This window comes from Macaca thibetana, chromosome 11 (assembly GCF_024542745.1).
Source record: "Macaca thibetana thibetana isolate TM-01 chromosome 11, ASM2454274v1, whole genome shotgun sequence".
Classification (NCBI taxonomy): Eukaryota; Metazoa; Chordata; class Mammalia; order Primates; family Cercopithecidae; genus Macaca; species Macaca thibetana.
This window is the reverse complement of record NC_065588.1, coordinates 73,246,527-73,259,608: the sequence shown is the minus strand read 5'-3', so window position 1 is coordinate 73,259,608 and position 13,082 is coordinate 73,246,527. Positions and strand designations below refer to the sequence as shown.

The window sequence follows — 13,082 nt, the reverse complement described above, 5'->3', positions numbered from 1 at the left end:
AGGACCTCCTCAAGGAGAACTACAAACCACTCCTCAAAGAAATAAGAGGGGATACAAACAAATGAAATAACATTCCCTGCTCTTGGACAGGAAGAATCAATATCATGAAAATGGCCATACTGCCCAAAGTAATTTATAGATTCAATGCTATCCCCATCAAGCTACCATTGATTTCCTTCACAGAATTAGAAAAAACTACTTTAAATTTCATGTGGAACCAAAAAGAACCCAAGACAATCCTAAGTAAAAGAACAAAGCTGGAGGTATCACGCTACTTGACTTCAAACTATACTACAATGTTACAGTGACCAAAACAGCATGGTACTGGTACCAAAACAGATATATAGACCAATGGAACAGAACAGAGGCCTGAGAAATAATGCTACACATCTACAACCATCTGATCTTTGACAAACCTGACAAAAGCAAGCAATGGCGAAAGGTTTCCCTATTTAATAAATGGTGTTAGGAAAACTGGCTAGCCATATGCAGAAAACTGAAACTGGACCCCTTTCTTATACCTTATACAAAAATTAACTCAAGATGGATTAAAGACTTAAACATAAGACCTAAAATCATAAAAACCCTAGAAGAAAACCTAGGCAATACCATTTAGGACATATGCATGGACAAAGACTAAAATACCAAAAGCAATGGCAACAAAAGCCAACATTGACAAATAGGATCTAATTAAACTAAAGAGCTTCTGCACAGCAAAAGAAACTATCATCAGAGTGAACAGGCAACCTACAGAATGGGAGAAAATTTTTGCAATCTATCCATCTGACAATGGACTAATATCCAAAATCTACAAGGAAATTAAACAAATTTACAAGAAAAAAAAACAACCCCATCAAAAAGTGGGTGAAGGATATGAACAGACACTTCTCAAAAGAAGACATTTATGTGGCCAACTAACATATGAAAAAAAGCTCATCATCTCTGGTCATTAGAGAAATGCAAATCAAAACTACAGTGAGATACCATCTCATTCCAGTTAGAATGGCAATCATTAAAAAGTCAGGAAACAACAAATGCTGGAGAGGATATGGAGAAATAGGGAAACTTTTACACTGTTGGTGGGAGTGTAAATTAGTTCAACCATTGTGGAAGACAGTGTGGTGATTCATCAAGGATCTAGAACCAGAAATACCATTTGACCCAGCAATCCCATTACTGGGTATATACCCAAAGGATTATAAATCATTCTAATATAAAGACACATGCACACCTTTGTTTATTGCAGCATTGTTTACAATAGCAAAGACTTGGAACCAATCCAAATGCCCATCAATAATAGAAAATGTGGCACATATACACCATGAAATACTATGGAGCCATAAAAAAGGATGAGTTCACGTACTTTGCCGGGAGATGGATGAAGCTGAAAACCATCATTCTCAGCAAACTAATACAGGAACAGAAAACCAAACACTGCATGTTCTCACTCATAAGTGGGAGTTGAACAATGAGAGCACATGGACACAGGGAGGGGAACATCACCCCCTGGGTCAGTCAGGGGTGGGAGGCAAGGGGAGGGGTAGCATTAGGAGAAATAGCTAATGTAGATGACGGGTTGATGGGTGCAGCAAACCACCAGGGCATGTGTATACCTATGTAACAAACCTGCATGTTCTGTACATGCATCCCAGAACTTAAGTATAATTTAAATATATACACATATACACGTATATAAATATATATGTATATATACACACACACATATAGAGAGAGAGAGAAAAAAATATAGCCCCAAATTCTTTGACACTTCTCCCATTGAGAGTGAGGTATATGTCTTCTCCCCTTGAATATGGGTGGATTTTTGACTGCTTCCTCCCAAAAACTGTAGTGGAATTGATGCTATCATTTCTCAGGCTACATCACAAAAGGTGATACTATTTCCACTTTGCTACATGGCATGTTCATTTTGGATCCCAGGAGCCACCCTGGAAGAAGTCCAACTATCTTGAGCTGCCATGCTGTAAGGAGGACCAGGCCATATGGAGAGGTCACATGTCGAGACTCTTCTTGATACTCCAGCCTAATTCTCAGCCAACATCAGTGCTAACTGAATCAGCGAGAGATTGACAGCTTATGTATGCATTCTGGGACTTAAAAACATCAATATAAAACATCAATATAAGTGTGTCGGAATAATGTCTCTGAATTTGTCCATCAAATATTTATTTTCCAGTTTTCCTCCAAATCTAAGATAACTCCTATAATCAATGAAATTATAAGTGCCTGAAGTGATGTATCCAACTGAGTTTTTTTTTTTGTAACTTGAATAGCGGCTACATTTGTATCAAAATAGAAAAAGTACTTTTACTCTGAAAATGCTAGGAAAAGTTCTGCACCATTAAACTGTCTAACCTCAAAGAAACCATCACTAGTATTTTGAAATATCAGAGAAATGAATGGACTTTAATAATTTGAATGTTGGTCTAGAAGGCTGACTGGTGGGCTCCAAAAAGGTGTGTTCATGTCCTAATCCCCAGAACCCATGAAGGAACATGACTCTGGAAAGAGGATCTTCCCAGATGCAATTAAATTGAAGATCTCAAGATGAGATCATCCTGGACTATCCAGGTAGGACCTAATTTCAGTGACAGGTATCCTCATAGGAGACACATGGGAGAGACTTAACAGACAAAAGAGAAAGCAACGTAACCATGGAGGTAGAGATTGGAGTGAGGCTGCCACAAGTCAAGGATTGTTAACAGCCACCAGAAACAGGAAGAAGAAAAGGATAAGAGCCCCTGGAGTGTAGCCCTGGGAACACCTTAACTTTCCAGAAATGTGAGAGAATAAATCCCTGTCCTCATAAGCCAGTTGTGGTAATTTGTTACAACAGCATTAGAAAATGAATACCGTTGGGAAAAGTATTTCCTTATCTACTTCCTGTTTCCATATATGTGCAAAATTTAATAAGTTGCAATTTTTTATTCTTTAAACGTCTCATTAGGCTTCTACCTACAAAAGAGTTTTCAGTTCAAAATGTTATTCCTATAAAAATGTCAGATTTTTATTACTATTGTTTCTTTTGTTTAATGTTTTGCACACTTTTCTCTTTTCAGTGTATGACCTAGCAGTGATTTTTTTTTTTTTTTAAGGCTCTATTTGCCAGCAATCTAGAGTACGAAGTGAAGGACGTGATTGAGCAGTCTGAATTCTGCTGAGAGTTCATTTAAAATATATGTATTTGAGGCCGTGCGCAGTGTCTCACACCTGTAATCCCAGCACTTTGGGAGGTGGAGGCAGGCGGATCACCTGAGGTCAGGAGTTCAAGACCAGCCTGGCCAACACAGTGGAACCCCGTCTCTACTGAAAATACAAAAAATAGCCGGGCGTGGTGGAGCACGGCTGTAATCCCAGCTACTCGGGAGGCTGAGACAGAGAATCGCTTGAACCCAGGAGGTGGAGGTTTCAGTGAGCCGAGATCTTGCCACTACACTCCAGCCTGGGTGACAGCACGAGACTCCATCTCCAAAAATAAAATAAAAATATTTGGAGGATAAGTGGTGAAGAGTGGAGCCTTGGTACAGAAAGGAAAATGATACCTTTGCTGTAAAGTATATGGGGTGTAGGGAAATGTCTGTACATTTAAGAATGTCTGATGCTTTAAGGCTGTCTCACATTTCAGTTGAGGGATATCCTACAAAATACTTGACCGATACAACTCAAAAATGTCCAGGTGTCAAAAATGAGGAAAGTATGAGAAACTGTCATAGCCAAAAGGAGCCTACAGAGACATGGGAACTAAAGGTAATGTGGTATCCTGAACAGAAAAAAAAAAGGCATTAGGAAAAAATTAAGGAAATCTGAATAAAGTAATGACTTTAGCTCAGAAGAATCTACCAATATTAGTTCATTAATTTCAAAAAATATTCTATACTAACACAAAATGTTAATAGTGGGTGAAATTGGGTGCTGAATATACGGGTATTCTTGGTACTATCTCAATTTTTCTGTAAATTGAAAACTTCTAAACAATAAAGTCTATTTTGTAAAAAAAATCTATCACTACCAACATTCATATTTTAAACAAGAAACTGTAGGATGAAAGAAGTGAAACAGTTAATACAAATCAGTGGTGTTGAGGAAATTTTCTAGACTGTCGCCCAGAATGCTAGTCCCTATTGCAAAGAATTACTTTTTTACATAAAGCTTTTTCCCTCCTAATTATTTGCAATGTGCCGAAAAGGGAACACCAAAAAACATTTCCGGATTTGCCACACACACACACACACACACACAAACTTCTGGTTTGGCTTCCAGTCTAGTCTCCAGGGCTAACTGGCGTGCCATCTGCTCACAGCAGAGCGGTAACCATGGTTCATGTGTCACACCAGCGTGCGGTGTTAGGAAGTTTGCCCCGGCAAGTCTGGACAACTCCGCTTCCGCACAGGTTGCTGAGGGCGGGTGGGGATGGCGGCAGCAGCAGCATCCAGAGGGTGTAGATCGTTCTTCCAAACCCCATCTGCTTTCCTCTCCTCTGGCTGTGCCCGGGGTCCCCGGGCGCGGCAAGCCTTGGGGACGTGCGCGGGTCTTCTATACATAACAAAAGAGCCCTCCTCCTCCTCCTCTTCCTTCTCCCGCCGCCCCGCGCCGCCCCGCGCCGCCCCCACCTTGGCTTCCCGCGGCCGCCGGGGCCCGCGTCCCCAGCAGGAATTGGCTCCCAGGCCCGAGGTTTCCAGGTACCCGGAAGGGGGAGGGGGCCGAGGCGGCAACAATTGGGCGGGTGAGGGCAAAACGCGCGACTCGGAGCGCCAAGACTCCGAGGGGTGGTGAGCCCGGGCCGTGCCGCCACACGATTGGCCGGGGCCACCCCGCCGGCCGCCGCTGATTGGTGGATTCTCAAATTCGGTCTCAAGGCGCCAGAGGAGGTGTTTTAGCGGGGACTACGATCCAGGCTGGAGTCGCGCTCGGCGGGTCTGAGCGCTGGCGCTGTCGGGACGCCGCGGGGTCCCCGCCAGTCCAGGGCACTCGGCGCGGGGATCTGCGCACCTAGCTCTCCCTTCCCGATGCCGCCGCCCGGCTGCTGATCGCCGCACCACCTTCCCTCATCGGCTTGGGTCGGTGGAGGTCCCTGCAGAGGCAGGAAGCCTCCTTCGGAAAGCAGGGGTAAGCGGTAAGCGTGTGGCCCCAGCGCTGGTGGGGAGGCGGGAATTGGGATACGGGGACCCCTTCCGCCCCGGCTGCCAACCTGCCACCCCTCACGTCCCCCGGCTGGCGAGGGCTCGAGATGTTTCTGCCGGGGGACCCGGTGCGCAGAGGGTGTGCCGGGTGCAGCTCTCCCTCCAGCCCGGCAGTAGAGGGAATTTGCCCTTCCCCACAACTTGGGGCTTTCATTGGAGGAGTTTATTTGGGGGATCTGCTCGGAGGCCTGGGAAGGGGCTACGCTCAGCGCTGAGTGGGTTTGGTCTGGCGATCGGGTTTCCTTCCCCCTGATTCAAAACCCCTCAAAGCCGAATTCCTCTCAGTTCTTTGCGCCAAAATTAACTGACCTGGGAGACCCTGTACTTTCTGACAGATTTGCCCAACACCCTTCCGACTTGGTAACTTTATTTTGCCGTCTAGCTTTTCATAAAGAAGTACTGTTTTTGTAGATTTTTTTTCTTCCCAGATTTTCAGTATTACTAAGCACACTTTAGGTGTTTGAGTTTGTTCGTGTGTTTTAGAAAGTTAAGGGTGGCTACAACTCCTGGAAATGCCCAGGATGTGCTTAGGCAAGGGGGAGTTTCATACTGACAAACAAGTAACACATATGTAGATATTTTTGTTTGAGGAAAAGATACCTAATTGCAAAATCATTTTCTAGTGTAATTGTGCATTACAGATGGAGGTAAATTGTTTAACACTAAAAGACCTGATCAGCCCCAGGCAGCCCAGACTGGATTTTGCAATTGAAGATGGGGAAAATGCACAAAAGGTGAGCTAACATAAACACCTTAGTTTCTAACATATTAAGGATGGTGATGTTGAATTCAATTAAGTGTTCCAACATGCCATTTGTATTTGTATTTAAGCATAGTAAGTAATATTGATAAACATTATAGAAACATTCTTTTTTAAAAAATAGAGCGATCCAAACCATTATTGTTGCAATTCTACTCTCAGATATAGTGGGAAAAATAGGTGAGGTTACATGTAATGTTGTAACCAATTTATATCCGTCAAAAATATGCTGGCTACAGCAATCAAAGTTTATAATATAGTTGTCAAGGGTGGTGTAGCTAATGCTCTGTAGGAATGCTAAGCCTCAGTTCCCAGGAAAATAGACCTTTGTAGGCATAAATGCTGGATTATTAAAGTGCTGTGAAATGTCTTCATACCGATGAACTAGCTCCCAGAGACTGTTCCATTCACCCAAGAGTAGACCAGTGCCTCCCATATAGGGAGATAAAGTGGCTGAACTCATCAGTATATTCTGAATGTTTTACCATACTATTGCTAGTTTTGCACTGAGCCATTCCCTCACATTTTGCACTCCTTGTGATTTGTAAGACCAAGGTGTTGTTTTCAAGAAACATTACAAAGAAACTGGCCATAACAATGTCTCAACTATCTGAGCACTTTTCGGCAGAGGCAAATAGAAATAACAAAACAAGTTTTAGAAACTTTGAATATAAATCTGTGAGTAGCAACTTGGGCATTGAACTTCTCTGAGCTCCTGGTCTTATTTTTAGGCTTAGCATCAACAGTGAAACTCCTTGGTTGCAAAGCAACCCATGCTCATATGAGCCTTTAAAGAATACTTGATAATTGTTAATTTAGGATAGATGCGAAATTGTATGCTCCCCCATGTAGGGATTTTTCTGTCCAGCATTTTGATTTATTTTTATTAGGTAAAGAAATACAGTAGTCCCCCTTATCCACAGGGAATGTGTTCCAAGACCTGCGGTGAGTACCTGAAACTGTGGATAATAGTGAACCGGATTGCCATTAGTTGGAACACATTTCTGCTTATTCTGTTTATGTTTTCCACCCCCAAATTTAGTGCCTTTTCCAACTTAACTAAGCACTTATGTACCGTGGCTATAACTTTTGCAGTTTGGGGTATGACAGCAAAACTAGCATGAATTTCTTTTTCATTCTTTACAAGTTCACAGATAGGAAATTCTTACAGTAGATCTTAGCAACCTCGGTGTACGATTTTTTTCTTTCCTTAAGTCAAGAACGTTCACCTTTTCACTTAAAAGAAGCACTTTATCGCTTCCCTTTGGCATATCCAAATGGCCAGCATCACTACTCTTGTGCTTTGGAGCCATTATGAAGTCAAATAAGAGTTACTCGAACATGAGCACTGCAATACCATGACGGCCAGCCTGATAACACAGTGGCTGCTAAGTGACTAATGAACGAGCAGGTAGTGTCTACAGTGCAAATACGGTGGACAAAGGGGTGAGTCACATCCCAAGCAGGACGGAGCAGGATGACGTGAGAGTTCATTACACAGAACTGCACACAGTCTAAAACTCATGAATTGTTTATTTCTGGAATTTTCCATGTGATATTTTTGGACCACAGTTGGCCACTGGAAGTAAAATCACAGATAAAGCGAAGATTATTTAAAGTGGCTTTTTTTTTTTTTTTTTTTTAATTATCTAAGTCATGAGGGTAGAAATGCCCAGACTTAAAGTGTATATTCAGAGTTTTGACTTTGAGAGTTTTAGAGCAAAACTTTGTGTTCCTTTCCAATTTGGATGGTTCAGCCTTGAAAAAATATATATCTGTACATTTACATAAAGTCTAAGTTAGTGCTTTGCTTCTCTTCCTCTGGGTCAATGACTTATCAAGTACCTTCAACAGGGACCCTTCTCCTCTAGCATCAGAAAGTGCTACTGTGTCCAGTTGAACTTTCACATTCTAATGTGTGTGGGAAAAAAAACTCAAGTGACTTAAAGAGATTGGGAAAGCAGTGAAAATGTTTGAAATAACATTTATAAGCAGGGATTATGTCACCTCAAATAGAAGGCAAGAGATGAGAACAGTGTGCTTTCATAGAGTTACTAGGAGGGGCTTCTGTCTCTCGTTTTCATGCTGCTATGAAGTAAAGGAAGGATGCTTTCTAGGGATAATGAAAACATGGGGTTTAAGAGCCAAGGGGTCCTGGGTTTGATTTCCTGCTTTGCCATTTGTTAGCTATGTGACCTAAAACAAATATACTTACAAGGTCTTTCAACATATATTTTTGTTCCAGATGCTGGGGATATGGTGATTTAATGAGTTTCCTAATCTCCCTAAGTCCATTTTTTTCTTCCATGAATTGGAATTAATATATAATACTCCCCACATTGAGTTTTTATAAAGCACCCATAGGCACATAGCCTTCACACTGTTTGGAATTAGACTGATAGCCTAAAGATGAGCATGATGTCCACCCTGCCCTCAGTTACCAGGGAGACTTTCAGGGGCCCAAATGTAAAACTATACTGTGATTTGGTAAGTGCTATACTAGGAGTAGGAACAAATTACCTGGGCAGAAAGAAGAGGAGGAAATAAATTCATGGGAAGTTCAGAGAGAGTTAAAAAGCTTCACAGAGGAAGGGACATTTGGGCTAAGCATTAGTGGATGAGGAAGCTCAACCTCCAAGAAAGCAAGAGTGAACGAGATGGACATTTTAGGCAGAAGAAACAGCATGAGGTATGAGCATTCAAAAACTGTTCAAGAAATCAAGAGTGACTGGAAGCTAGTGGTGCTGAGTTGTTCCTTCTTGGAATCTCTCTGGGGAATACCTGGAGTGGTGTCTTGCTGGATCAGCAGTCATTTAGAGGATTTCTTTCTTGGCCATTTGCCCTTTGGTCAGGGTCTGTAAGTACTGTATTATGCATGCACCTTCTTAGTAGTCATGGAGAAACTTTTCTTTAAAACATAAAGGAGTTTCCGGCTTCATTATCCAAAGTTACTATGCCTCTTACCTGTTTACAATGCACCTGAGACAACAAAAGTAGAAAACAGGTAGTCTGGGGCAAAGAGGCTAGGAGAGCTTTGTGAAGGAGCTAGCACTTGAGCTCTGGCTGGAAGGAAGGAATACTGAGTCTCAGGCAAGTAGAAAGGAGGGGAGCTAGTGAAGAAGTGGAAATGAGCATGGCATATTTGGGGACAATGCCCAAACTTAATGGACATGGGTGTTCTTTGAAGGTCATTCATCTCTTTTGGGAGCGGGTGAGAAGGAAGGTGAGTTCGGTTTAGAATATGTTTGTAGCTGTGTGATTTATAGGTAAATAAATATGTGCAGAAAGCAGCAGGTAGCCTGATTTTGGAATTCAGGAAAGGTCATAATCAAGTCCGAACAGGAATTGTCAGCATACAGGCTGATTTTAAAGCTCTATACATGGGAGTGGCAAATAGTGAGAGAGCAGCAAAGGGTTGTGTGTGGACTCTTGCGGTTTGGTTTGTAAGAGTGAAAATAGAAGGAGGCTGAGAAGGCACAGCCAGAAGTATGAGAAGAACCAGGAGAGAAAGAAACAGTGGAATCTCATAAGTTAAGGGCTGAGAGTTCTATAGAGCAAAGAATAGTCAACAGTCTTAACTGCTGCAGTGAGGTCAAGTAAGATATTTTGCCATTGACTTGATCTGGCAAGTGAGAGGTGACCTAAGTAAGACCAGTGGATCAGAACAGACTGGTAGTTTGAGGAACCCCTAGGAGGTAGGCAGAGAAAACCCTCAGTGGGGATTGCTTCTAGAAAGTGTGCTCTGGAAAGAAGGAGAGTTGTTGGACCATAGCTAGAAGGAGACACTTTCTAACATGTAGTCATTGCAATGAGACTTAAATAGTAGACAGAATTTCAACAGGCAAAGCCAGTGGCATTAAAGAGGAAGTGGTGGTGTGAGTACCAGCTTTGCTGTGATAAAGTGCAAAGCAGGTCTGAGTAGCAAGGGGACTGTTTGGGCAGAATGTGGGATGTGCATGAGAGGGAACTGAAAAAGAGGTTGGCTAAATATGGCCCAGAGCTAATATATACACTTGACTGTGTATATTGTTTGAGATAACATGATCAAAGCCGTATCGGACACAGGAGCAGGACTAGAACCAAGACAACGAAGACCTTTCTGTGGCAGCACAAACCAGTTTACCTATAGTCAGTGTGCTGGTGTTATTAGTAATAATAATGAACATTTGTATAGCACTTCACAGATGACAGAGTGCTTTGACCTTCTGAGCTCATCATCACAGCAACTCTATGGTAGGTAAGCCAAGGTGTATTACCTCTATTTATATAGAGAACTAGAGGGCCATTTGACAGGATACATTTCTCCAGACACTCTAATGGAGGGAGTGATTTCCAGGCTGTTGCAGGTTAGATTTCCTGAAGCAGATCTTACCCAGAGGTTAAGTGTGCAGGAGGTTTATTAGAAAGTACTCTTGGGATCAATGCCTATGGAAGGGACAGGAAGGCATGAAATTGGACAGAAGGATAAGTGGAGCTGCAATACTGTCACAGTGGAAGTTACCCTCTGGGGAGTTCCAGGGCAGCCATCAGAGGAGTCCAGAATTGGGGCAAGGAGGCCTGGCTTTTTTTTTTTTTTTTTTTTTTTTTTGAGACGGAATCTCGCTCTGTCGCCCAGGCTGGAGTGCAATGGCATGACCTTGGCTCACTGCAAGCTCCGCCTCCCGGGTTCACGCCATTCTCCTGCCTCAGCCTCCAGAGTAGATGGGACTACAGGTGCCTGCCACCATGCCCGGCTAATTTTTGTTTTTGTATTTTTAGTAGAGACGGAGTTTCACCATGTTAGCCAGGATGGTCTCCATCTCCTGACCTCGTGATCCGCCCACCTTGGCCTCCTAGAGGCCTGGCTTTTATATGTCTGTGCTACTTCTGCCAGCCAGTGAGTACAGGAGAGGCTTCCCAGGAAGTGGTGTGACCTTGGACGAGTCAGCCGTCTTCAGCCAAAGCCTTCCGGTTATGGGATGACTGTTGGCATTACTTCCAGCAGCTGGGGAATGAGTCATGTCTGAAGTGATAGGGTGCATCCCAGCATCCACTCCACAGCGAGGCAGCCTTGCTAGAAAACCTTGGAGATAGACACTTTCATCTAAATTCCTCATTTTATACATACGGAAACCTGGGCCCAGAAAGAATAAACAGTTGTCCAGGATCAAAAAGATACAAACAGCTGGGACACAAATCAGGTTTCCATTGCAGTGCCCTTTCCACAGCCGTATGTGCTGTCAGCATAGCAGGACAGATAGATGGAGCAAGGTGTGACTAGATTGCAATTGACTTTCTGTCCACCTGAGACCCTAGAATACAATTGGCTTAGCATTGTTTTCTCTTGATGTAGAGGTGTAATACAATCATAACCTACCACATGACCTAACTCCCATCCTACTTTAAGTATTCGGTAAACTACAGTGAAAATATATCAAAGTGTATGAAGAAATAATCCATTCTCAATTGCTCCCTTGCTAGGGAAAAAGTAACTCTGTTGGAAGCAGTGGAGAAGGCGTGTAAATCTCTGTGCACCCAGCATGCCTGGACCACACCCTACACCATGAGGATAGCTTTTGGAATAACTCATCAAAGCACAGTGTTCTTTGAGTACCTGCAGTGGGCAAGGCATTGTGCCAAAAATTGTGACTAACAGGACGTGTAGAACTTGCTTCCTGACCTTCTCAAGAGCACAGTCTTGTTATTGAGACAAGACACACATCCAGGAAGTTAAATAGCAATATGATGTGCTGTAGTATATTTAGCTCAAAATGCGAGTGAATGGTAATAAAGAATAGGAAAGAGGGAAAAGATAATAGCTAAGTTTTATTGAGCGCTCCCTATATTCCAGGAACTAATCTCATAACCCTTGAGATTGGTATTTTTATGAACTTCATTTTCAGTTGAGAGAAATAAAGTATAGTGAGGTACAGGAACTTGCCACACTCACCCCTGCTGATATGTAAGCAGGGGCAGGTTAGCTGGATCTACATCCTGCGCATATAACTATTTCCCCATGCTGCCTCTCCCTAGGTGCTAGTGGGGATCAGTGGCTTGCTGGCTACCTTCGGTTGGAGCTGGGAAAAAGATAACTTCCTCCCGGTCTGTACCCAGGACACAAGCTCATTTTTAGATGCAGAATTTCAGAAAGTTCTGCCTTCAGCTGTTTCTTGCATACCAATGATTTTACACTGAATGAGGTCATAGGTGACCTCAGGCAAGTTATTTGACTTCTCTGTGCCTCAGTTTCTTCATCTATACAATGGAAAAATATTAGTGCCTATGTCACAGGATTGGATGAGGAGTCAATACATGCAAAATACATGAAACAGGGTGTGGCACATAGTAAACAGTAATTTCCCTTGAGAGTTCACCTGTAGAAGCCTTTATCAGAATAGCACGCTAACAGGGACTTGTTAAAAGAGGTGGGTAGATGCAGCACTCTGGGCCGGGTACTTACTGTAGTATGAGAAATCACCACTTCCACTGACTCCTCTCCTTCTGCTTACACTAGCACCGAATGTTGCCATGGCTAGCTTGCAGCTTCTGCTGATCCAAGGAGCAAGAGTTGCCTTGCCTACACAAACTCCAGTTTCTCCCAATATTTTACCTCTTCACACATTGCTCATTTATAGGAACACACTATTGTAAACCCCTGCTCAACCAAAACACAACCATTCAGTAGCTATATAGAGTGTACAGGGACAGAGTGACAGATAATTCATCTCCCTTTGTAATTATGTAAGACACTGTTGACTGCAAGGGAATACTACAGAAAGCAGTATCTTTCTGTTTTTGAATATTGAATTACCAAATTCTCATATTGAATTTTTGAAACTTTTTTAGGGGAAAGATACATTTTAATTACTTGGTAGTTCCAAAGGTGGATTCTATATACTTCGTCTTTTTTTTACAATGGGCCCATTGTTAATCTTTTCTTAGAATTAAAGACATTCTACCTCAAAGTGTGGTCTGGAGGTAGATGCTATTCCACAAACTATCACCAGGGTGCAAAAAAGAATGAAACTTGGGAGTTAAGCACTTAAAAACTTCAGTAGTCTAGGTGTGGTGGCTCATGCCTGTAATCCTAGCACTTTGAGAGGCCAAGATGGGACGATTAGTTGAAGCCAGGAGTTTGAGATGAG

The 13,082-nt window shown here is 42.6% G+C and overlaps 2 protein-coding genes across 4 annotated transcripts in view; both read left to right on the top strand.

The window, feature by feature from the left end:
• Nucleotides 1-13,082, top strand: part of CSRP2 (cysteine and glycine rich protein 2) — a 1,103,434-nt gene that overhangs the window by 889,907 nt on the left and 200,445 nt on the right. The gene's annotated exons all lie outside the window — the stretch shown is intronic.
• E2F7 (E2F transcription factor 7) overlaps nt 4,900-13,082 on the top strand; it is a 44,593-nt gene continuing 36,410 nt past the window's right edge. The window contains exons 1-2 of one of the 2 annotated variants that reach the window (XM_050749292.1): nt 4,900-5,124; nt 5,840-5,932. In XM_050749292.1, coding sequence (XP_050605249.1) covers nt 5,840-5,932 — 93 coding nt within the window. In that variant the 5' untranslated portion in view covers nt 4,900-5,124. Of the gene's footprint in view, nt 5,132-5,839; nt 5,933-13,082 lie in introns of both variants that reach the window. The other variant, XM_050749291.1, reaches the window with a different exon arrangement.